This window comes from Salvia hispanica, chromosome 5 (genome assembly GCF_029641045.1).
Source record: "Salvia hispanica isolate PSC_SH4W2 chromosome 5, Shi_PSC_v1, whole genome shotgun sequence".
Classification (NCBI taxonomy): Eukaryota; Viridiplantae; Streptophyta; class Magnoliopsida; order Lamiales; family Lamiaceae; genus Salvia; species Salvia hispanica.
The window spans coordinates 10965941-10992753 of record NC_142696.1 but is presented as its reverse complement, the minus strand read 5'-3'; the positions used below and the strand labels follow the sequence as shown (position 1 = coordinate 10992753).

The following is a 26813-nucleotide window of genomic DNA, read 5'->3' as shown; positions in this document are numbered from 1 at the left end:
TGGTTATACAAAATTCCAACTACAATACCTAACACAGTTTATACTTTGAAAGGACGAGTCACCTAGCTTATGCTCATGCAATACAAATGTTGATTACAAGATTAGGGTTGTCAATCCTAACACGTAACTCCAAAATGCTCCTAAGACCCTTGAAAAGTCCTCACTCTCAATTAACAGTGCCGTTTTAAGGGAAGCTAATTGTAGTGTCTACTAAGTGAATCTAACTCGCTAGAACTCTGTCACAGTTATGAAGCAAGTTATATTAAATCATACACGATTGTGTCACTCAATCATGCAGCATCAAAACTACTTAGGGAAGAAACAAAGTAAAAACAAAACGGATATTAGATAGTAAAAGGAATTTGTATAACCAAAGTCGTTACTAACACATCCCTAGAATCCTGTGAGTTTAGTTACACATAATTGAATAAGCTAAAAACATAGATTGAAGGTAAGACAATTTGAACATAAAACTAAAGCAAATAAAACTCGTGGGTTGAATCCTTGTCGTTCTTGATGTTCTTGAAATCATTCTCCAACTCCTTGCACCAATGAAGTACTCTAGGTCTTGATCTCTATGAATTATTTTGCAAGTAGAAGTTCTCTCTTTTTAATGAAGCTTGAGGTCTTATTTATAGGGGGAAAGCCACTCCTTGTTGTAAAAGGAAAAAATCTCCAAAATATGGTAAATCTGGGCGAAAATCTAGGGCTTCTCGAATTCGCCGCCTTTCTCCGGCGTGCCGTCGCACCTTGGCCAGCGGTCGCCGCGTTGGATTCCAGAGAGTCTGTTCCCTCGGCGGCGGACCGCACGTCTTCCGGCGGTCGCCGGACGAGACTTCTCTTCCAAGCACATTTTTCAGAGGCGGACCGCTGCATTGATCTGCCCGCCGGGCGCCGGCGGTCGCCGCACACATACGCGGCGGTCGCCGGTCGCCGTCTGACTCCAGATTTCCAAACTTTGCGTTTTGGCTCCCTTTTTCGGCTCAATTATGCACATTTCTCACAAAACACGTCAAAATACCAAAATAGACAAAATATGCAAATAATGGACGTGTAGAGTGACTTTGACATTAAAAATGGACCAAATAATGGCCTTAAAACAGTGCAAAATCCGAGCGTATCAGCCATGCGCAGGTTGTTTTGGTAGAGGGCGGCAAAACGACTGAGCTTAGGCCTCAACCGGTCCCACTGTTTCCGCCATTGCTCGGAAGTGCGAGGCTTCGCCCCAGCCGGTTTGTGTGTTAGGTAGGCCTCACTAATGCGATGCCGCAATCAGTCAATATACTGGTTCGCCCCGACATACGGATCCTCGACTACACCGACCCAGGCCTTCGCAAGCACAGCGTTTTCCCACACGGTCCAGATCGACCTCTTCTCACCCTCCTCCTCTGCCCCCGTTTTCGAGGAAGAGCTTGGGGCTTTCCAGTTGCCCTTGCCTCTGCCATTGGGGTTTTCCAGTTGCCCCTAGCTTTGCCCTTGCCTTTGCCCTTGCCCCTTGCAGCAGGCTCCGCCTCATCGGGAGTCTCACGGATCGGCGATAGCCCCAACTCCTGCCCCAACTGCTCAAAGGAGAAAGTCTCGATGCCAGCGTATTGAGTCTCCGGAACACTACTAGGGGAATCATCGGCCAACAAATCTATATATGGGCGATAGACAGATTCCCTAGGTGTCTGAGGGCGCCTGTGCTGCATCGACCCACCCACCCCCGCCATATTTGGCGTCATACTCCCCATCTCTGCCATATTTGGCGGCATACTCCCCATCCTCGCTGCCCCGGGCATCATCCCACCCACACTCGCCATATTACCGCCCATCCCCGCTGCCCCGGGTATCATCCCACCCATCTGATTCATCCAATTGTACATATTGTAGAACATTTGGGGAGTAATCCCCGCCATCCCTGCCATTTGGGGATTCATCCCCGCATTAAAGTTTCCCTCCGTTCCGGCGGGAAACGTGGGTGTGTTTCCTCCGCTCGTGTTGGGGGAGTTCCTATTGTACTCCATTTAGAACTGAAATTTGTAGATTTTAGAGAGAGAAACTTGTCAACACAAGTGTTGTGAATGAAATGAAGTTTAACGAGCCCTATTTATAGAGTTTTTTTTTTTTTTTAAATTAAAACTCGGACGTCTGACCTACGCCATAGCGGCGGACATCCGGTCGGACGTGGGGCGGATATCCGAGCCCATCCGACGGGCGTTGGGGACGGGCGTGTCCTACCTTTTTCCTCACTACGGCGGACGTCCAGTCGGACTTCCGCGACGTCCTACTGCGACGTCCGCCGTTGGAGATGCTCTTAGGTGGTTATTCATAAACCAACTAAAAGGGATAGTATGATTGATTGGAAAAATATTGAGAATGTGGAAATGATGGGAATTAATTAAATATTAAAAAAAAAGGGTTGATTAATTAATCTGCTTGGTGTATTGACTCGCAATTTATTTCCATTGAGCTATATCCATAAATGTATATAAATACCCATCCTTCCTACCATAAGCGAGGTGCCGCATTTTTGCACTAATTTTAGAAAAATTATAGTATAAAATAGTTGAAGTAGCGAAAATATAAAGTAATAGATAGAATAATATAGAGAATAACTTATCTACATTATTTTTTCTCTTACTTTACATTCTCTCCACTTTAACTATTAGTGGAATAATATAAAGTAGTGGAATATGAGTCTCACTTATATATACTAATTTTATAATAAAATGTGAGTGAAATAAATTAGTGGAATGTAGAGCACACCTACCATTTACGGTAACAATAAAATAAGATTCTTATTGTGGAACATATCGAAATAGTAAAATTGAATACTTATTGTGGGATGGAGGGAGTGACAATTGGTGAAAATCACCGGAGAAGAGAGGTAGAATTTTATGGGCTCGACGACACAACTAATATGTGGCCGATTTGTCTATGCTTTAATGCCGACTAGGATCATGAGGGTTCCTAAGCTAATGTAAAAAATAAAAATTATGTCTTCTCATAAAGTGCACCAACTCCTAAATTATCCTTCAAGTAATTCATTTTATAATACCTATTAACACATCAAACAGTTAATTACTTCACACATTAGCTCAAGTTTCTCAATTCTATGTCTAGGTTTATTCCATAGATGGGCAATAATTAAATAATAGTGCAAGAGCATTTAAATCAACCACATGAACCAATCATAAAGAAAAAACTTAAATAAACTAAAACCAAGTTCCAAAGTATCTCAACTAATAATACTCAGATCATTTTATTTCTATAATTTTTTTTTACTAATTTTATACTAAAGCATGGGTCGTGCACTAGTTGATAGAGAAAGTATTAAGAAAGTTAAGAGCATAATTAATTAAAATATCCTTTTTAGTGCATTGTTTAGAGCATAATTATTTGAAATATCCTTAGTGAGAAATCATCAGTGAAATAGACTAATCAGGAAAATAATTTGCTTCCATTCTATATCTTGAGACTTAAGACACTTTGCATGAAAACATTTGGATCCAAACTTATAACTGCAAGTGAGTGCAACATGATGAATTGATGATCTTAAGATTGACAGAATTATTTACCCATCGATGATCTCATTTTTGCAACATTTATAATTCCATGTCATTCGCACGTTTCATTAAATAAAAAAGGCAAAATACATTCTTAGGTCCTTATACTTTAATCAAAATGTTCATTAGGTCCTCATACAATATTTTCGTTTTAATAGTTATACTTTAATCAAAATGTTCATTAGGTCCTCATACAATTTTTTCGTTTTAATAGGTCCTTATACCGTTCTCATAAATTTCATCACACCCTCGTACAATTTTTTCGTTTTAGTAGGTCCTTATACTTTAATTATAACTTTTATTAGGTCCTTATACAATTTTTTATTTTAAGATATTCTTTTACTTTTATCTTGGATAATAATTTATATTTAATTAAATTTAATGAACCTTTCAATTTTATTATTTAACTTATCTTATAATTATAAATATCCAGGAAACGTATCTTTCAATATAAATATAAATAATCAATTGAAAATTCAGGTAGTTATTCTAAAAAAACTTCGATTTTAATCTTCAATCAGCACGGTTAATCTTTTTATTATTCTCTACAACGTATTGAGATTATTGGATAACAAGATGATATTATATTTAAAGATTATGCTAAGTTAAATAATGGAATATTAAAAAGTTCATTAAGTTTAATTAAATTTAGATTATTATCCAAGATAAATGTAAAAAAGTCCCTAAAATAAAAGATTGTACAAGAACCTAATGAAAGTTATGATAAAAGTATAAGGACCTACTAAAACGAAAAATTGTACGAAGACCTGAAAAAATATTGTGAAAAGTATAAGGGCCTATTAAAACAAAAAAATTGTACAAGGACCTAATGAACATTTTAACTAAAGTATAAGGACCTAAATATGTATTTTGCCAATAAAAAAACGTGTTTTTTAAAAATAAAGTACATAAAGCTACAATGCAGCGTTATATTTTTCTTTCTTTTTAAAAATATTTTTGATACCTTTTATGGTTGTTATTATTTTCATCAGACGCATTATTTTGTTTCTTTTTCGTTTTAGTGCCTACAACGTGTGGCATATTTTGCCTTTTTAATTGACCACATTATTAGTCTTATTATTTGGATTTTTTTTTTAATTTTATCCTCCTATTTATAAATAAATCGAATGTGATCCATCATAATGAAATTAATCAATATTCTATCCAATTTTTATTAAAATTTGTGATACTTTTAGAATGTGCACTATTTATAGGGATGGGGAGTATAAGATAGTGTTAATTATTTTTCTTGCACTAAAATAAAAGTAAGTTTCATATTTTTGATTAAACAAACAAAGAAGAAAACTATGGCATATATAAATAGTGAGGAATACATCTAGAACATAGTCTCCTTGTATTGAGGGCACTTAAAAAAGAAAAATATCTATTACTTTGACCAAAGAAAGGTGTGTGTGTGTTTTGCCTTGGTGGAAGTTGACTTAGTCTTCTAAACTATGCTTTCATGTTCACACAAACATATACAACAATAAATCACTTTCACCAATAAATAATCAATATTTTACGACTGAAAATGACACCTAAGATGCTTACTTTGCAACCATACAGACCATAACACTCCAATTCTTTCTATTTCTTCTCTCTCAACAACTGGAAATTACATAACAAACAACAAGTATAATAAATACAAGAGTTGGGTTGAAACCAAGTCTTACTACTATTTTTCTCTTTCTCACCACTCCGATGGAGGACTTCGAGTCATCGACGATAAACTCGAGATCATCGTCATCGATTCAAACAGAGGTGATTGCAGAGTTCATCGGCAAACTGAGTCCGATTTTGAGCGAGATCAGAGGCTGCGTCGAGGCAGCAGAGGTGCCGGCCTTGGAGAAGGCGATCGCCTCGTTGGAGAGCGACTACGATCGTGCGAGGGCAGCCGTGGACAGCCCTCCCAAGAACATCGAGAGCCTCATACAGAATCTTGGGAGATCGTTGGGGCTCACTCTCTTTGCAAGCCACGAAGCGCCACTGTCGAACAAGGACAAGGTCGAGGCGCTCTGCCGGGAGATGATGAACGTGCGTTTCGAGTCGAGCTCGTGGGATTTTGCCAACGAGGCGGTGGAGACAGAGTTGGAAACAGAGGATGAAACAGGGGACGAAACAGGGGATGAAACAGGGGAGAAAATAGGGGAGAAAACAGGGGAGATCATGGAGGAGACGAGAGAGTTGACGGTTGATGAAGCCATTTTAGAATTAAAGTATGGGAGAGAGGAGGGATTCAAGAATGCTCTTTTTGTTTTGGATGGATTCTTGAAAGATGGGATGATTTCAAGTGAGATGATTTTGGATGAAGATGTGGTGCGGATCTTGTGTTGTCGATTGGCTTCGTCCAAGGGGAACGACCGATTGATCATAATTCGAATGCTGAGATATATTTCTCAACACAATCACCACCACAAGGTACTCTACTTTTAGTTGAATTCCACCATTTATTTTCTCTTCTTTTAATTTAAGCAACATAGTGTGCAGGAAAAGATGAAAGATTCGGAATTCTTGTCTGCGTTGGTGAAATCATTGGCACGAGATGCAGAGGAGCAGAAGGAGGCGGTCGGGCTTCTGCTCAGCCTCTGCGATGACGATGCAGGAGTCATCCGGAGAATCGGGAGGATACAAGGTTGCATAGTGATGTTGGTAGCAATCTCAAATTTAGATGATGAAGAAGCTTCCCATGATGCAAGAATGCTGCTAAATATTATGTCTACCAACACCCAACATGCTCTTCACATGGCTGAAGCTGGTTATTTCAAGCCATTGATCACATATTTAAAACAAGGTAATCTCTTTATCTGTCTCTCCTATATCAAGATTTTGTTTTTTTTCCTTCTAATAGGAGGGTTATCAATTTCCTTTTCCAGGTTCAGAAATGAGCAAGGTTCTGATGGCAAGCGCGGTGTCAAGATTGGAGCTAACCGATCAAAACAAGGCCGCATTAGGGGAACAAGGGGCGATCGAGCCCCTGGTGAGCATGTTCAAGGAAGGAAACCTAGAGGCGAAGCTGTCCGCCTTGAACGCCCTACAGAGCATATCCAACCTAAAGTCGAACATCCAAAGGCTGATCGACTCTGGGATGGTGGCGTCCCTCCTGCAGCTACTTTTCTCAGTGACATCAGTCTTGATGACACTGAGAGAGCCGGCGTCGGCCATCCTTGCAAAAGTGGCCCAGTCGGAGACCATACTAGTCAAGCACGACGTTGCGCAGCAGATGCTGTCGCTCCTCAACCTCTCGAGCCCCGTCATCCAAACCCATCTTTTGGAGGCCCTAAACAACATAGCCTCACACCCAACCGCTTCCCGGGTCAGGAAGAAGATGAAGGAGAATGGCGCGATCCCACTCCTCCTCCCGTTGATCACGGAGAGGGACGCCCGGATCAGGAATGGCGCCCTCAAGCTCATCCACGCGCTTTCCAAATCCACACAAGAGCTCACACTGGAGCTAGACCAATCCCATATCCACACCATTGCAAACATAGTTCTAACAACAAAATCAGATTGTGAGAAGACTGCAGCCCTAGGAATCCTTGCAAATCTACCAATCAACGAAAACCGAGTCACTGAGATCCTCAAACAAGCCAATATACTACCTTTTTTGGCCTCAACCACCACTTCAACACCATCATCCATCATGCTATCTGAGAGCATTGCTTCCTTCCTGATCCGTTTCACGAATCCAAACGACAAAAAGCTGCAGCACTACGCGGCTGAACACGGCATATTCCCTCTCCTCATCAAGCTACTCACAAGCACCTCACAATGTGCCAAATCCAAGGCAGCACTCAGCTTAGCCCAACTATCACAAAACACAACAAACATGACCAAATCAAGAAAACTCAAGTGGCTCTGCGTGCCTCCCTCGTCCGATTCATTCTGCAAAGTCCATGACCGACACTGCACGATTAAAGGCACCTTCTGCTTGATCAAAGCAGGGGCGATCACTCCATTGGTACAGATTCTCCAAGGCGAGGAGAGAGGCGCGGATGAGGCTGTATTGGGCTGCTTGTCGACGCTTCTTAGAGACGAGATATGGGAGAGCGGGTGCAGGCATCTGGTGGAGGAATCGGTGGTGCATCCAATCATCAGAGTTGCGGGATGTGGGAGCTTCAAGGCTCAAGAGAAGGCCTTGTGGATGCTGGAGAGGATTTTTAGAGTGGAGAGTCATAGAGATGAGTTTGGCGAATCCGCGGAGAATGTGTTGATTGAGGTGGCGCAGAATGGTGATCCGATGCTCGCGCCGGTGGTGGCCAAGGTTTTGGCACAGCTGCAGCTGTTGCAGCCGCAGTCTAGTTACTTTTGAGAAGAAATGCATGCTTTGTAGTAGTATTTTTTGGTTTGTTGATCATTTTTATTGTTGATATATTGTGATTGATTCAAATTACATTAAAAGATGTAGTGTTTTTTGTATGCATATTTCAAGTTGGGAGGAAGTGGGATATGATGTAAAAACATGATCTTGTATTATTTCTAGTGATTAAAAGTCCAGCATGGTTTGATGAATTTGGGTTTTTTCTTCTTCTTACCTATGTGTATATTCATGTAATTATGTTCTTGGCATTAAGCGTATTAGCTAGAAATTTCACAATCTTACGGAGGCAGCAAAATCTCGACATTTCTACTTTTCCAAGGAAATATCATTGGCTAAAATAAAAATCAATGTTGAGGTGTAAAATCAGAGTCTTCAATATTGATGGAGATCGTTCTAAAAGAATAAGTTGGAAATCGTATTTTTAAGCGAAGTTCCTCAACCAATACAAATTTTATGGTGTAGTCAACTATTCCCTCCGTATCACTCAAGAATGTCCCACTCAAAATGTCCACATTCTTAAGTGATATAAGATTTTAGGAAAAGTTGTTAGGTGGATTGAGTAGAGAAAAAAAAGTACTAGTTGGATATTATAATGAGGAGAGAGATTTATTTTCAAATATTGAAAGTGAATATCTTGAGTGAAATAAACTAAAAAAGGAAATGTGAACGTCTTGAATGGGACGGAGGGAGTACCTTATATCGAGAACTAGTCAACAATCTTGCTAAATACTCCCTCTGTCCAACCGAAGATGACCCACTTTCCTTTTTAGTTTGTCCCAACTAAGATGACTCATTACTAAAAGGATAAATTGCCTGAAAAATCACAAACTTTGGGAAAAGTTTGCTTTTTCACAAACTATAAAAGTTGCGCCTAAAGTCACGAACTTTATCGGATCGTACAAATTTCTGGCTTGACTTGACAAAATTTCTGGCTTAACTCTAAACTCAGGTAATATAACCTCTTTTTGGCTGATTTCGAAAGCGCAACCCCAATTCAATCAACGTAAAGCATAATCGACAAGAGTGAAATCGTCAACAAACGGTTTAAGGATGAAATCGGCGACGTGTAGAGAAGATTCAATAAAAAAAGGATAAAATGACTTCGTTTTGTGCCTTGTCAAAAATTTTTGCCAAGTCACGCCTTCGCCATGCCACGCGGGATAAGTTTTAAACGGAAATATGTCGTCAGGTTGGTAGTTTGGAAAATTTGTACGATCCGATAGTTCATGACTTTAGGCGCAACTTTTATAGTTTGTGGGAAAAATCATACTTTCCCCAAAGTTTGTGATTTTTTAGGCAATTTTTCCTTACTAAAAATAGAAACACATTTATCTTTATTTTATTCACTCTCTCTTTCCACTCACTAAACAAAATTAATTTGCATAAAATCTAGTGGCTCTCAAGGAAAAGGTCATCTTCCTTGAAATAGAGGATGTATGTTTATTCAATTCTTAGGTAATATTCCCTTAGTCCCATAAAAGTTGAGACAAAACTTTTGGGCACGGAGGTTAAGAATTTATATTAAATAAATAGGAGAGATGAAAAAAGTAGGAAAGATAAGAGAGAGTAAAGTAAATGATGGAATAAAAAAATGAGTGATTAGATATTTTGTCTTTTTAAAAAAAAAATTACTCAACTTTTGGGACAGACTAAAAAGGAATACGACTCAACTTTTTTGGGACGGAGGGAGTACGTTTCTTCAATTCTTGGTGGTAATATTAGCATCTTTATTTGATAAGGCCTTGGGATGAAAAACAAGTTTCGATACTAGGAAATGCATTTTATAGTATCTCCAAACAAGTTTAAATTTATAATTTATATTAAAAACATTCGAATCATAATTAAAAATTTTAATTTAGCTACAAGTCATTTTGATTATTAAATTTATACTTTATTTCTTTAATTAATGTATTTAATAATGTCATATTAGTATATTTTTTATTTTATAGTACTTTCTAAAAATTTAAGAGAAAAAGAGCAAAAAGGATTTGACATAAAATAATTGAAAAAGTAAAATGAAAATTATCAAACCCAATATTAGAGATAGAGAATCTATCATACATAGTACTATCTCATTTTTATAAGATTGAACAACATAAATGATATTCCATACGTCCGGCATTAGGAGTTCCGGTTGACTATTTTCATCCGTCTGGAATTAGGAGTCCCGGTAGACATTTCCATAAAAAGTGAAATAAAAATATTATAAAATAAAACACTAAAAAGCACAAGTAAAAACACATCTAAAGAATAAAGCAAATAATAATGCAAATGGGTTCACATTCCATTATCACACACTCCAGTTATTACGCACTCAAACATTTCTTAAATCCAATATCCAACTCAACCGGGACTCCTAATGCCGGACGGAAGGAGTACTTAATCATTCACTTTCGCACATAAATGATACTTGATCTTTACTCCCTCCGTCCCAAAGTATATGTACTTTGGTTTCGGCACGAGTTTTAATGCAAAATTGGTAAAATAAGAGAGAGATAGAGATGAAAAGTAATTAAAGTGTTGTTAGTGAAGAATGAGTCTCACCTCTTAGAGAGAAAAGAATTTCTAAAATTGGAAAGTGCATATTTTTGTGGGACGGACTAAAAAGAAAGAATGCATAATTCTTGCGGGACGAAGAGAGTATTTTATATCATTTTTTGTACCTGATACAATTTTCACCCCAAAATACCCTCTAAACAAATATATTTTCCCAATTGTGTCATAGAGGATATTTTGGGTGTATACAAAACTAGTACAAAAGGTGATATTATAATATCTTCTCTCATTCTCCTCACTCTTTATATTCTTATTATTAATCAATATTAATATTATTATTTTGATGTTATAAATTAATAATTAATTTTTTTAATATTATTTAAATATACTTAATTATATTTAATTATTATAATAATATTATTGTTATAATACTTAACTTTGTAGTAATTAATAAATAATTATAATATAATTATTTAAATAATGAATTATATAAGATTATCTAATAATTATTATTATTTTATATTAAATTAATAACTAATTGATATAGTCTTGATAAAAATTTAAAATTGTGAATTGTATTCATAATTATATAAAGAGTGAATATTTTTAGTTGGGTGTTTCAACCCTAAAATGAGTATAAAATAATTTAATAAAAAAATATTCAATTGAATTAATATCTTTAAATAATTAATTTAATTAGGTGGTTTGTTCATGATTTGTATTATAAATGCAAGTAGATGTATGTATAAAACACTACAAAGAAAGAAGAAAAAGAAGAGAAAAGAAAAAAGATGAAACATAACTAAGGAGAAAAAAAAGGAAGATAAAATACTAAAAAGAAGAAATAAAATGAAGAAAAAAGAAAGAAGATGAAAAGAAATAAAAAAATGAAGAAAAAAAAAAGCGCATGTTTGATACTATTTAATTGAAATTTCCAAAAATATCCTCCGTAACAAAAAAGTCACATATTTGATACCTAATGTTATTTTTGTCACAGGTACCAAAAACGATATAAAATAAAGATCATGTACCATTTATGTGCGAGTGAAAAACCAGGTACCATTTATGTAGTTGACTCTTTTTATAAATGAACAAAATCTCCAAATATAAAATTGCTTCGGAGTGTATTTTCACCCAAAAATCACCATGAATAGTAAAAAAGTACCTTAGGTGATTCTAGCAAAGTCAAAATAAAACTTATACTCCAGTTCAGAAACTATTTTTTAAGTTCACCCTTACTTATAGTAGACATCTATTAATATCAACTATGTAAGATAATCATCTTAAGATCTGGGAACGAGTCAACAACACACCACAGGATCCCCATGTTCTAAATTACGAATTACACTAGAATATTGTAAACTCAAAATAAAGCTTTCAAGTAAAATTTGTTAATCTTTCACTTGTTTCTCTAGAGATAATCAGCAGATACAATCATACAAATAGTTGTTGTGACATTGATTACATATCAAAATGGTCCGACTTTTACCAAAATCCGAGTAGAAAATAAAAAATTTCAACTATTTAAATATTAGCAGCCGATTCCATACAATTGTCATACAAACCTTGATTCGAAGTAGTCGTCAGCATGATATGCCGCTCAAGACGGCAGAGGAAATTTGAGGGTGAAGGCACACTTCTCCCTACTCCAGCCACGGACTTGGAAGCCTCAGTCTCATTCTTCCCGCCCATATATTTCCATGGTTTGAACTTTCAAATCTCCGAGTCTATTATTGTCTCATTCTGCGATTGGACTATCCTCTTTCAGAGAAAAGCCTGTTCAGGTTGAATCATTTGGCTTACCGTCGGGTGGCATATCCATGACATCAACATTCACTGTGGCCTGCATTTCTACATCATCACCATTAGCTGAGGCTTGCATCTCAACATCGTCTGTACCAGTAGAGGTGTTTGGATTTGCAGTGCCATTTTCTACAGAATTATCATGTTCAGACCAAGACTCATTCAAATGATAGCTCACAACCCGTGACTGGTGCAAACAAGAGGAGGAAAGAGTTAGTATCTGAATTTCACTGGTACTCGTATAACCAGCTATAGTTCGACATGCTGAAAAATAGGGGCAGTGGCCGAGGCCATCAAGCATGAAAACAGCACAGTTTTATTGAGGTTTTATTATGTTGGGTTGAGTTGTACAAGTGCCTAGGGAAAACAAGCAAGCACAATGCAACAACGTAGAAGCTATAGCAAGGCCAGCATACATGCAGCCTTATCTGGACCACCTAAACTGAAGAATAAGAAATAATGACATAATATAATTAATATCTCAATAACCATATTCCTAGGACTGTATTGAGGCAGTAGAAAGTTAAACCTTTTGAAAGGATATAGCACATAATTAAACAACGGTCATCAATGAAGAAAAAGAAAAAGAAGCAAATAAGACCGGGGATACCAGTCTGCCATAAGACCTTAGCTAAGTATGGGAATACCTGGTAGACCTCATGCATCCTGTAATTCACCAAGTCAGCCATCTCATCCGGTCCACTAATAAGTTGGACAGATCCTGTGTCATCAACATCACGATCTGTAAATGCTGTAAACTCTTGTAAATTCAGACCAAGATGGTCAGGCCTCTGAAGCAGAAGTTGAAATGTTGGTTGGAGCTCATAGCACTGCTCGAAAAGAGTACGGCGGCAGAAAACATAAAGTCCCAATCTTGCACGAGACATTGCCACTATCAATCTTCTTACATCACGAAGGTGACCCACAAAACGAGTGCGCACGAGAGATAGTAAGACAAAATCATTCTGCTGCCCTTGAAACTTGTCAACAGTTGTTACCTACAAATGGAAACATGAAAGTAAGCAATGAACGTGTGACATATAACAAGAGTTAGACTGTGAGACGAAATAAATGTAAGAAGCACAACTATGGACCATTATTACTGCATTCTGGAAAAAACTAAACTTTCTCCAGTAAATTATCTTACAGTAAGCCTCTTTAAAACTAGTACGCTATAATCAACAACTATCTGTTCCTACATACTCTCCTTACAAATAAAATGAAATGATCCAATCGTACTGTTTTACTGGCTTATATAAGGTCAGGTGAGAGCTCCAAGAATGTGACAGTATCTGATCAAAAGTCTAAACCTGAAACTGTAAGCAAAAGGAGCTTACCTAGCAGGCCCAGAACTGAAGTGATGAGAACTATAATGCATAACAGACATTTGACCAGGATCTTGATCAAAAATATATCACTATAACTAGCAAAACTCTGCAATAGTGGGAAGTGTAACAGGCAAAAAGATGTAAAACTTTATGAATTTATTTTAAATTGAGCATGTAGCATCCACATTGAAGCACAAATGCATTCAGAGACGCACACGAAGAACCTTATGTAAACTAGAATTTAATATACTGTTGCTCATGAAATACAGCATTCAGAGCCGCACACAAAGAACGTTCACATCTACTTTCCACTTGCAACAGATTGCAATTCATAAACAGTATTTGCAATTGCAAGTATAGTCTATCAAAGTAAGAACATAAGTTACCTTGTGGGGTGGACCAATGAAGTCGTATGGGACACATCTACGGCTGATCACGTCACGAATTAAAAGTTTCTGACCATTGTATGTTGTCAGTATGGATATCTTGTTGGCTGGATACCCAAGCAAACGCATGTATATATACACACTAACAACATACTCTGCCTCTCCTTCATTTTGATAGAACCAGGGAGAAGGAGCAGACTCACCTCTCCCATGGTAATCAGGAACGTCCACCAACTGATAGTCAAAGGAGAATCCAGCATTCGCCCTGCGGAAGATATGATTCTCTCTCACATATGGAAGATCTCCAAGATCTTTATATCTCCAATTGTAAAGTTGAGCTAAACTAGGTCTAGCTCTTCCCTGGGCGTTGAGCTCAATGTAGGGAATTCCCAGACGGACAAATCTTGTGAAAAGACTTTGATCCATATGGCTGTACTTCTGAAAAGCCATATTTTTCACAACAGGAGGTAGCTGGTGATGGTCACCAATCAATATACAGCGTTTAAGACGAGCATAACCATCTTCCTGCCTTTGGAGTAACATTGGGATGAAAGTCTCTATTTCCAAAATTTGAGCACTTTCTTCCATTAGCAAGTTATCATATTTAAAGCCCAAATTCAGAAAATCCTTCCTTTTAAGAGCTGCATGGGTGCATGTCATGGCTACTATTTTTGCTTGCTTGGTCATAAGATAATTTGATCTATCAACTGTTGACTTCAGTAACTCAAATGCCCGGCACTCTTCAAGCTCCTGAAACATAGTTTTCAGGTGGCGGAAGCAACCCTTAGCAGCCCGCATATCTTTCTCAAAAGACTGGCCCGAGAAAATTGGATTTGGAGTGTCAATAAAGAACTCCTTAAAAGGAAAACGGTCTTGAATAAACGTTGGCTTATCCTTATTGTCAGCACAAGCAGCCAAAAAGAGTTCCCAGCGCGAATACACATGAAGCAACCAGAAAAAACCAGCTGTTTCACAAGTATAAGCTACATCTTCAGGCAGTTGCAGAGACCTCGCCAGGCGCTCCACTTCACTAAGGAGTTCCAACCGCCGAACGAGCATGGCATTCACACGGCCTTGGCGGCTGAAATCAAGGTCAGTAGCCAATTCTTGCTCACCTTGACCAAGTCGAAGTAGATATCGGGCTGGGACATCTCTCTGAATTGATGGACACAAGTTGAAGTTAGAATGGCATCATAAACAAGATGATCTAACTCAAGCATTGTTGCGAAGAAACATGAACACATCAAACAATCTATACCTCCATTATCTTTTCAAAAAGATCATTTAAAGCCTGGTTTGAATGAGTAATTATCAAAGTTCTCTGAGAAGGACAATTGTGGTATAGAACATTCAAAATCTGCACAGCTGTATCTGTCTTTCCAGTACCAGGTGGACCAACCACCATAGTTAAACCAGGCTGAATGCCTGAAATGATAGCTCCAACCTACATGCCAACACAGAAACTAGGAGATATCAAGAATCAAGACTGGTGAAGTTTATCACACTTTCAAGTATAAGAATTACGAAATTTTCCAACACCTGTACCATAAGGCTCAGACATAAGATGATACAGATTGAAAATCAGAGATAATGCAGGATATTTAAGAGCTACCATATACTAGGAGTTTGTTATCATTTTCATGTTAATATTTAGTACGGTTTATTTTCATTCTTATCTTTAGACTTTAGTAGGGTTTATTTTCAAGGACCTGGGTAGGAGTAAATCTGACAGAGTTCTGCTTTGGTTGATCTTGGGGATATGGTCCTGGATCAGGAGGAACATAAGACTCAACTACAAGTTCCAGTTTATCAGAATGATCATCTTCCATAGCATTGGAATTGTTTGAGGATGTTGTAGATGCAGCATTTCCAGGTTGAAAATGTACTGCGCCGTCAGGATTCTTGGGGAACTTAATACGAAATGGAGGACATGGATCAGAATTGTCCGTGCCATCTGAATGTGCAAAGTGAACCTGCACGAGAATACAAAGTACGGGAGGTATTAATACAAATTTTAGGACTACTGTGATGAAAAAATTGGGTAAAGAAAATAATGTAAGTTTGATAACAACCTGATAGTTCGGAAAGCTATCTTTGACATGAGCAGCATCAAGGAACGTATCTTTGAAATCAGCCTTTTCAAGGAGATCTGGCCTATTGATCCATTGGGCAGCAGAAGGATCACCATAACCCAAAAATATGTCATGTAACCAATCGGGAACAATACATGTTTCATTCATCAGATCCCTTATGGATTCCAAAATTGCTTTAAAGTTGTTCTCCTTAGGTTTCCGCCTCATCAATATGTTAAATGTGCTATATACATCATCTGCACCCTTCTCTGCTATGTCACAAACATCCATATGATACTGTGCAGTATCTAGTGCAACAGTCACAGTTCTCAGTTCTCCTTTGGGAGGCTTCCATTCATCATGCTTGATCCTCCCGGTGAAATCATTCATGAGAGTTCCCTCCTCATCACGCATTTCAATGATCTCACACCCGCGCACATACTGAAGACCAAGTTTCTGTGGAACAGTTGCCTTTTCTGCTTCTTCGGCACTCAGAGGCTCAAACGAATGCCGAATAGAGAGTAAAAAAAGGACATCATGCTCCTTAAGAGAATTCCATTCAGATCTTATTTGTGCTTTATAGCTCGAAACGCTAAAAGTAACTTCAGCTGTCACTGCAGAAGGCTTCACTTCCCCAATTTTTGGTTGCTTGACATCTCTTATCCTGAATTCTTTAATCGGCACTCCCATTCTTGACCAACCACGGAAAGCAGTTTCTCCTTCATTATTGGTATATGAGAGAAGATGTGGCACAGCTTCTTGAATATCCTCTCTGATTTCATAAGTTGATTCAAGGCGGAAGAGGTTGAAATTTCTAAGAAGGTAATCATGAAGTGTTAAAAACTGTAAATTTAGCTTTGGAAGTGCCAGACACCCTTCACCAGAGTAGTTGATACTTGGTACAAGGCTTTCATCCCACATTATTTGCTCATTGGGGTATAGTGGAAGAGCATTGATCGCTTCTTTCTGTGACTGTTGTTTCTCAAAAAATGAAACCATAACTTCTATAAGGAAGTCAACTCTTTCTGACCAAGGATCATCCTTTGATACCAGTTTGAGCTGCAGTGTCATTTTATCAGAGAGAAATGTCATTAGATATAATTCTAACACTAGCAGAAAAGAGAAACTGAATTTGCAGAACATTCTTTTTAATTCTTTTTGTCATGGTTGCATGTGCTCTATCAGTATGATCCTGTCAGGCCAAGACTCAACAAGTTTGACTTTAACAATTAGCATAACATGATAATTATCAATCAACTCTCATACTTAATATGATCTACTCATTTTACTCTTTATCATTTGTCATATAAAAAGAAAAGTGCACACGCATAGAAATTACTAAAACCTCGACTGGGGTTTGGATATGGCCCTTGAGAGAGCTAGCTGGGAGCAATATTATCCCAAAGCATAGTTATTAATTTCGTATAACATGGTACAGATATATGAATTCCTTCTTCATTATCCAGTGTTTCTTTCCATTATTAAATTTCAGGTTGCAATTCATTCACGCATATTTCCCCTTCTATTTATGATCACATATGTTTAGCTTGTTACTTTTCAATGATAGAAAGACTACTCTCTACTGATTAAGAACAAAATGGAACACAAAATAAACTATTCGAATATACTGCATTTCAGCATGAAGCTTTGACAATTAAGGCAACCAAGTGCTGAAGCAAACGGCATACAAAACTACAATCACAATAAAGCCACGTTTCTGGTCCCTTCCAAAAAAACTAAACTAATTTGCAGTTTAAAAGTTATAAAACTCTATACACTATTGAGTGTAAATTAAAAAATCAAAATAGGATATTTATCCATGAAAAGCAACATAGTTTATGAATTATGATGCAACTCAGATACATAGAAAGTAATGCTCAGTTAAATAAACCATAAAGAAATAGAAAATAAAGAATGAATGAAAGTTCACAGTATCTTCATCTTACTGACTTGCAAATATCATGATATTCGATTTCAATAGAAGATAAAGACAGTTTCCAACTGAATACCAGTATGGGTAATGGTCAACCTAGTAACTGCCACACATCATTAATTAGTCATTTATGTCTGTTCACCATGTTATATATGACTTCATAGCAAAACATGCAAGTGAATAAGCTCATCATCACTTCATAACTACACATTCTTGATGCCTGAACAACAAAACTAATTGTGCAATCACAAACTACCTTTTGATTCTCGTGTTAGCTCAAATGGAATTATAATACGTAGTTTAAAGTAAATTTATATGGCGCCGTATTTCACAAATTAGATTTTACAACAATTTCAGAAATATGTTTAGCAACTTAACTAACCTTAGCACATACTAAATCCCTTAACTCCTCAGCAGAAAGTACTGAAAGCTTTTTGGCAAGGTCAGCACGCTTGTTGATTGCACCAATGTTAGCCAATGCAAGTTCTCGTATCTGCAAGGACAAAATAGCAGGACATAAGATAAATAGAAGCAAATAATAAGAGTTCCACTTGATGTTAGAAGCCAATGTAAGAACTTTATAAATACTGTAAATACCTTCGGAACTTTTTTAAACGCAAGCAGCTGAAAAGCCTGAAGGCGCTTATAATGAGCTTGAAGCACCTCATCGTCAGTCATTTGTCTACCCTGATGATCGTTAATCTCAAAACCTTCATAGAACTGGAGCAAGTCAACCAACTGTCCAAAAAGCTTCCCTTTCTCATGGCTATACAGAGAACTTAAATGACATTTGGCAACTACTGCAACATCAGCAACAAGAGGTCGCACTAATCTGCATCGAAAAATTGTTAGGATAATCAGCATGGCCAAACAATATTCAAGTGAAATCCTAACATTCTTGAAATCATTCAAAAGGAACCAGAAGAATTTAGTGATAAACAGAGGTGAATACTAAATGCCCAAGAGCAATTTACAGATGCACGAGTCCGTTCCCCTTGGGAATATTACAAACTGAGTAAAGCTCTCATAGTCAAAAAAAATTCAAAAAAACAAACATAAGTAAGACAATTTTAGTGAAAATAGGGTGTCATTGTTTTCAGGCTAGCACACTTACAAGATATGCTGACTTCAGAAGGAAGTAGACGAAGACAACAAATAGATAAGCCCAAGTTACTTTGTCTTTGAAAGGAGTTGGAGGCTAGATATGTCATTTTCAGTGTTCTACTCTATTGTCCTTTTGGGCAATAATCAAACATATTTGTAGTGTACTATTGACTACAGCAACCATCACAATTAGATTAATCCTACTCCAACCCTCTATACACAGCAATAACTGAACCCAATGAGATCTTTGTTGCATAAAAAATTGAAAATAAAATTGCTAAAAAATATTAGATGCTAGTGTCATAAAAATGGAATTGGCATATAAGTTTGATACTATACCTCCTGGTAGGCAGTTGGCTCAAGAGGTCAATAAGGAATTCCATAAACCTTTCACAATAGAGGACACAGGCATCATTCACATACTCAGAACCATGAGCAACAGGATCATTTTCCTCATTGGAAATGGAAGAGAAAACCTCAGAATCAAGCACCTGGTAATAGAGAAAACAAAAGAACATTGTCATCTTCAGGGTTGAAATAATAAAAACAAAGATAACTTAAAAAATGTGCTGATTAATACCTCCAAAAATTCCTCAATGAGATTTCTCAAAAAGTTCGCTTCCAACATGGTTGTGGGATCAAAATTCCCCCCTTGTTTAGTTCCATCCCTTGCTCGTTTTGCAATTCTTCTCCACTTTTTTATCAGATTTTCATTAAGGCAAAGTTCCATCTATGGCAATGAGAACAATAGTAACCGAAGATATCAGAACACAGGGGAAGCTGAAAAAACTTTTTTACTAAGTATAAAGGTAAGGTTATGCAACCTGAAAACGTCCATACGATAGGCTATGCCAGCACTCCAGGCTCGCTAATCGCATAATCCTTTCACTCACTACTTCATCCTCCAAGCTCTATAAAAGTTAAAAGTTGGGTTCAGCCATCACACTGAAGCTAGAGTAAGGTAAAACCCCATAATGTCATAAATACGGCTTCAACAAGAAGCCAGTATATAATACCCACATGTTAAGTAGTTCTCTATATAAGAATCTGAGGCAAGCTTAAAAGAACATGACATCAGAGATCAGCTCAACAAATCTAAATCTAGTCACTTCTTCCCTAACTAAAATTTTTTCAATAGAAAAGGACAACCAGAGACAACATGCAAATTCATAGTCCGATTTCATGTACAAACTGAGAAGAGCTTCTACATTAGAAAGTCCTTCTGACAAACTTACTATCCTTCTATTTAACTATCTAACTTGTGCATCTGGAGGCAGTTCTTCAAGTAAAGTTTGCATAAGACCATCCGGACCTAAAGTTAATTACTAGATATGATCACACAAACCAATGTTATCAAATAGCGGATACGGCGGCGCCATGGCGCTATGGCATGGCGTTAGGTGGTGGAAACGCCATAGGACCATGGCGCTGCCATAGCACCGCCATATCCGCCATTTGACAACATTGCGTGTGTACTGCATTTAGGAATGGGGCATTATGCAAGAAACATGGATGTAAAGGTTGCATTTTATGCTTTATTAATTGTTTTAAGAGTTTTAGATGATATTTTTTATTATTTTCTTATTTTTGAATCATATATAAATATATAAGTATTATTTTATTAATTTAATTATTGACCGCCATATCCGCCATACTAATACGCCATATCCCTGTGGCGGTTTTTAGGCGAACCGCCATAAGCCGCCATACGAGATTGATAACATTGACACAAACCAAAAACAAGTGAAATGAAACAAAACAAGTAGAAATACGACAACAATATGAGCAGGTAGTAAGTGCTAATAGCAATCAGAAAAACTACAAACAATTGAAAAAGGGGGGAAATCTTGAATTCTAGATGCAAGTAAAACTAAAATTCAACCAAAACCTAGAAAGTGGTCAATAATCAACTGTCATACTATTCGCAAATATCATAAGAGGACACCCCGAACAAGGGTTCAAAGCTAAATTTGCTATATCAGAAATACTGAAAATTAACAAGATTTAGTCATTAGAAATACTAGATTCATTGCAACTTAAAATTAGCTGCACCAGAAAAGTAGGCAATTACTCCCTCCGTCCCGGAGAAGTTGGCACACTTTCCTTTTTAGTTTGTCCCACAAAAGATGTCACATTTCCCTTTTTGGAAAAAGTTCTCTCTCACATGAATATAAAAATTATACTTTCTCTCTCCATTTAACACACAAAACAAAACCTCCTAAAATCCCGTGCCATTTTCAAAGTATGCCAACTTCTCTGGGACGGAGGGAGTAATAAATAAAGACTGTGGCAATACGTAAAACTTGGTGAATCAGTTGAGACTTAAGTTCAGAAGATAACTAGAAGTCTGGCAACATAGCTGAAGCTGGAAGTCCAAACCATTATATGACTTTAAAATAGGCACATGATGAACAAGTACCTGAAAGGCATTGATCATGAAGAGTAGATAATTCGTCTTTTCTGAAACAGTCAGGCTTCTTCCCTGCAAGACGGGAGTAATAGTGTAATACATGAGAATTTGAATAAATTTGCTTCTAGAAAGATGTATTAGAGTCAACTTTGTGATTTAAGAACTAATGAAAAAAAGGCAGCACACAAGCAGTAAAATAACAACTTGTCAACCAAAGTCCGAAACAACAACAAAAAAAACAAGAACAACCAACAACTAAAAATGAACAATCCCAAAAGAAGAAGCCTTATAAACAAGTATACAGGACCCAGATACATATATCAACTTCCATTTAATTCTCATATACAGATATTTTGATCCTAGAAAATGTTCAGAACATTTATGCTTATGATGGGTAAAACATTGCAGGACGATATATGGGGAAATAACCACAAAAGAAACAGTTTTTTAACCAATATTTACTAGATTCAATCATTGATACTCATCAAAAGCTTTGCATCAAGGGTAATTTAGTTTGGAAAAAAAATAGCTCAGAACACAAAAAAGGAAACATAACTTAACAACACTCTTTTAAATACATTTATGAGAACCAAAAAGCAAGTATATTATAGAAATTGAAGGGAAAAAGTTTCATTGAGCTCAAAGTCAATGAAGATAACTTAAAAAAGAATTAGAATGTGCAAATGAAATAGTACCTCCTTAAGACGGAGTACCCTCTCAAGAAATGATTTAAACATATCCTTCCTGTCATAAAAGCATATCCATGCAGCGACGTTCTCCCGGAACTGCAATTTAAAAATCATGTCGTCAACAGTTCCTGCATGAAAATGGGATGGAGGCTAAACTACGCCTTCAGTTTCAAACTAATATAAATTTTGAATAAATTTGCCTAAACAGTTTTCATTCATCATCAATGTTGAACAGAATACTTGTGAAAACAACTAAAATCAGAAATCTCATCCAAAGGAGACATAAAACCATCCAACACTGAAGACACAAATCTTCAGATGAACAGTTGAAGTCAGTACGACCCTGACCCTCTTGTTTTATTAAATTTCTTACTTGTACAGTAGTACATATATGGGTTTGCTCATCTCTTTCCAGGAGTAATTGCAACTACTTTCTTATCCATAAGGCCCTCTCAACTAGGGAAAAATCATCCTTCTAGCAAATGACCTTAGCCGACCTAGTCTAAGGAACACCATCCCTACATCCTGGTCCAAGGGAGTATTCATTACAGATTTTTGTTTATTAGATCCACATAAACCTTCATCTCAGTCATAATAACTGTAACTACCAGAATTAAACTCCTGGGAATTTATAAATCAAAAATCAAAATCATAAGAAAGAAAATCAATATTACGCAAGCAAGAATAAACTAGATTTGTACTACTGAGTTAAGGAAAAACTTCCATGATTCTAGTGATGACATCTATTACAAATAAAAATAAAAGATGGTTACCAGCTCAATTACTAAGTTTGTTAACATTGTGCTACTGTGCATTAATCTTACAAATTCACATCCTAAGACTTTCTGTGTTTATTCATTATCTGTGTAAGGCTGAAAATTCTTCTTGAGCAAATAGCAAACTCATCCATCTCAAAATTACAAAATAAGCTAAACAACCTTTGATCAATTACATTTATAGCAGAAATCATATTGAGGCTCTTTTTTCTTCTTGAAGGAATCAAAGAAATATATTACAGGCAGGAATTTATTTCCCTTCGAGATAAACATTTGTTAATCAAAACGGAAACAATTAATTGAAGATAAAAATATAATCAACTGCAGACACATATATCGATATACCTTCTCATTGACCATGAGTATCATTGACATCACATGCTCAAATGAAGCAGTCTCTGGATTGAAGTTTGGCAATAGGTAATTCTCTAAGTACTGGCTCACTTCCAGTATCATTACCCTCTGCAGCGGCACTGGCTTTCTCCCCCCTATACTTAGCAAGAACACAAGTTGATAAAAATCACTCAACAACAAATGAACCTGACTTCATTTACTAACTAGAATTTATAACCCAGCTCCAATTATACGGCGCTTCTAATAATTCACTGAATTTTCAATACCTATAAATTCGATTTCCATGGGAGGAAGTGCAAACAGAATTAACCTACCCTAGAATCACATAAGCCCCAAAACATACAACTAGGCTAAAGTAAGCAACAGAGATCCCTCAAACCATAAACAAGTCACAGCAGAGTAAGATAATATTGAAAAGCAACGGCAAATACCTTTAACGGTCAACTCCGTGGAGTAAATTTCTTTGACAAGGTCCGGGCTGAAGGGCTTTGTTGGGGCGGAATCTGCGGTTTTCATCCAATTTTCGGCTGCAATTCTGGTGAGACGGTCTCTCTGAATCTCGCTTAGGGTAATAGAGCTGGGCACATTGGATAGTGGTCTGGATTCAGTTGGCTTTTCCGGCACAGGGGGCGCCTCCCCGTCAACCGGGTATTCAGCCACCCGGTGTCGCCGGAAATCGTAGACACCGGTGCCGTATACTTTCGTCATTGGATCGAACAGAGTGAAATGGGGTTTTTCACATGTGGAGACTCAAATTAGGGTTTTTATAACGACCATGTTTTAAAATCATGAAAATATTCAAATAATAGCCTATCCTATTCCCTTCCCGAGATAAACATGCATAATTTCTACGTACATAACTGGATATTTTAGGTATTTCAATTTAAAATCAATTTATTATTTTTAATTATTTTAAAATAGATTACTGTATTACATATTTGTACTTTAATAATACATCCGAAAAATTAAACTTTCAAATTAAAGATTATAGATTTGGAAAAAGATTTGCTTTTCTAATGTATATCTATTTAGTTATATCTATATCAAATGCAAATCATTATGAATCTTAAATCATTTACGTCAATTAAATGTTAGTCACATAGTTGTACAAAGAAAAAGGAAAAATATTGTTGATGTAGCTTTAAAATATTAAAAGCATTCAAAAAAATTAAAAACTACACTATAATTCTTATAATCAAAATCATAAACTCAATCAAATATTCAAATTAATTTATTTCATCGTATTGTTAATTGAGTTAAAAAAAACACCTACTCTATTCATCTCTAGCAAGTGATGGAGTACATTTCTTTTTTTCACGCGTGTTTTGAGAAAATAATAATAAATAATTAAAGTACATTATTCTCCCACTTACTTTGTATTTTCACCATTTAACTATTTACATTATTTTTTTCAAAACATGTGAAAAAAAGAAATGTGTCACTTACTTTGGAATGAGCAGAGTATAGTATTTTTATAAAACAAACTATAAAATATTATATACAACTTAAAAATATTAAATATCTGAGTTAGGAACATGTTATTATTATTTTATTGAAATTCAACTATAACATTCTAAAAACTAAGAATTTAGTGGAGCTAAAAATTTGGAAAGTGAAAAGTTAAAACAAAATTATGATATTCTAAAATCAATATCGTAAACTTAATTGTTGGTATCTTTAAATCATAATTGTTTCCAATTTTAATTTCTTTCATGATAAACTAAAATGAGTTAGGAAGTCTAATATTTTTACAAAGAAACAGAGAATATAAAATATATAAATTTAAAATATTAAAGATATTCCAAAAGTTAAGAGTTTAATTAGAAAACTAGAAATTTGGAATGTCAAGTAAATGGAGCTAAGGTATTTAAATCAAAAGATATTTAATATTTATTTTTAAAATGTTAAGTGGATAAGTTACGAACATGTAATTATTTTCTAATAGAATTTTCCTGTAAAATTCTAAAAAATAAGAATTTAATAATATTAAAATTGAAAATTAAAGTGTTAAAAATAAATTATAGTCATTAATAGCCAGGATATGGTTTGTTGAGTACGGGATAGTAATTATAGGATAAATAATTAAATATTATTTAGCTTCAAATATAAAATAAAAGAGTTAAATATGTGTGATTTTTTTTAATCAAAGTTCAACACGTCCCAAAAAATAATAATTGAATGAATTTAAAATTTTTAAAAATAAAAGATAAAACATGAAAGTTTATGAAAATATTTAAAATAAAATTGTATATTCAATTAGGATTACAATAACATATCTCAAATTCTAATTTGTTACCTCATATTGTGAATCGAGCTTGAACTCTAATATTTTATTTAAAATATGAAGTATATAACTCTAAAATACTATATTAAATAGATGAGTTATGAACATATGGTTACTTTTTTATCGAGGTTCGACCGTAACATTTCAAAAATTGAGAATTTGTAGAAATTAATCTTTTGGAAAGTAACGTATTCAAATCAGAACTATGAAATTTTATAAAAATTAAAACTGAAAACTCAATTAGTAGTACTGAATTTTAGTTTGCCACATTTATAGTAAAGTGAACTCAGAAACCTAATATTCATTTTATATATATAAAAAAAAAGAGAAATATTATATATTATATATTCATAATACTAAATAGATGAGTTAAGAACATATTTTTTATTGAGGTTCAACCTAACGTTGTAAAAAATAAGAAGTTGAAGAAATAAAAATTTTGAAAGTGAAGAGTTAAATTAAAGTTCTTAGTAGTATTAAACAGAAAACTCCATTATTATTTCAAATTTTAGTTTGCTGCATGATATAGTAGTGAATTGAGCTGGGACATATTGGCCACATTCTTGAGTGCCACGGGATTTTAGGAAGTGTTGTTAGGTGGAATAAAATAGAGAAGAAAGAGGTAGTTGAATATTTTAATAAAAAGAAAGGAGAGAGGGGCTTATTTCCAAAATTGGAAAGTGACCATCTTGATTGGGACAAACAAAAAAAGAAAAGTGACCATCTTGAATGGGACGGAGGGAGTAACATATAGCTTTAAATTAGTATGGAAGAGATGAATTAAGAACATGTGATTATTTTTTTTATTGGAGTACAAATGCAACGTTTGAAAATTTAGAATTTAAAAAACTAAAATTTTGAAACCTAAATAATTACTATCAAAAGTATGAAATTTTTAAATATAAAAATCATAACCTCAATTAGTATTAATATATTTTATATTAAATTTTAATTTTTACATGTTATGTTGAATTGAATTAAGAACAATAAAAATAGAAATATTAACTATATATCTTAAGATAATTTGATAGATGAGTTAAGAACATGTAATAATTTTTTTAATTGAGGTTTAACATAATGTTCTAAAAATTATGAATTTTCAGAAAAGAAGATCATAAAGAATTAAATCAAAAATTATAAAATTCTTAAAATCAAAATTGTTTAATTAGTAATAATATATCATATGTATCAAATTTAAAATTCTTTAAATTCTTTTTTTTTTGAACTTTACTTTGAACCCCGATAAAAAAATAATAAAATATACTACTTTTTTAACTCATTTAATTAACATTTTATAGATATAGCTAAACTG

General features: G+C 35.5%; 2 protein-coding genes across 2 annotated transcripts; one reads left to right on the top strand and one right to left on the bottom strand.

Moving 5' to 3' along the window:
• Window positions 1–5157: 5157 nt before the first annotated feature.
• On the top strand, window positions 5158–8057 carry LOC125186062 (U-box domain-containing protein 44-like). The gene is made up of 3 exons (XM_048082379.2): window positions 5158–5966; window positions 6036–6339; window positions 6422–8057. Exons 1-3 carry the CDS (start codon window positions 5250–5252, stop codon window positions 7855–7857), a joined length of 2457 nt encoding a protein of 818 aa, XP_047938336.2. The 5' UTR covers window positions 5158–5249; the 3' UTR covers window positions 7858–8057.
• A 3660-nt stretch (window positions 8058–11717) lies between these two features.
• Window positions 11718–24001, bottom strand: EMB2765 (P-loop containing nucleoside triphosphate hydrolases superfamily protein). Its single transcript, XM_048082817.2, has 15 exons — window positions 23649–24001; window positions 23209–23351; window positions 22094–22183; window positions 21408–21470; window positions 19813–19899; window positions 19569–19718; window positions 19328–19479; window positions 18482–18716; window positions 18267–18377; window positions 15952–17010; window positions 15589–15852; window positions 15138–15323; window positions 13880–15034; window positions 12813–13163; window positions 11718–12352 (listed from the first exon to the last, which is right to left on the bottom strand). The coding sequence occupies exons 1-15, from the start codon at window positions 23923–23925 to the stop codon at window positions 12143–12145; spliced, it is 4533 nt and encodes a 1510-aa protein (XP_047938774.1). The 5' UTR covers window positions 23926–24001; the 3' UTR covers window positions 11718–12142.
• Window positions 24002–26813: the final 2812 nt, after the last annotated feature.

What these genes read in the sequence shown, in the direction of transcription:
- LOC125186062 (XM_048082379.2), top strand. Translation starts at nt 5,250, where the DNA reads ATGGAGGACTTCGAGTCATCGACGATAAACTCGAGATCATCGTCATCG. An exon ending in AACACAATCACCACCACAAG is followed by an intron (nt 5,967 to 6,035) that starts GTACTCTACTTT and finishes CATAGTGTGCAG; the next exon opens with GAAAAGATGAAAGATTCGGA. An exon ending in GATCACATATTTAAAACAAG is followed by an intron (nt 6,340 to 6,421) that starts GTAATCTCTTTA and finishes TTCCTTTTCCAG; the next exon opens with GTTCAGAAATGAGCAAGGTT.
- EMB2765 (XM_048082817.2), bottom strand. Translation starts at nt 23,925, where the DNA reads ATGACGAAAGTATACGGCACCGGTGTCTACGATTTCCGGCGACACCGG. An exon ending in TCATTGAGGAATTTTTGGAG is followed by an intron (nt 19,480 to 19,568) that starts GTATTAATCAGC and finishes CTCTATTACCAG; the next exon opens with GTGCTTGATTCTGAGGTTTT. An exon ending in TCAGATTTACTCCTACCCAG is followed by an intron (nt 15,324 to 15,588) that starts GTCCTTGAAAAT and finishes GTTGGCATGTAG; the next exon opens with GTTGGAGCTATCATTTCAGG.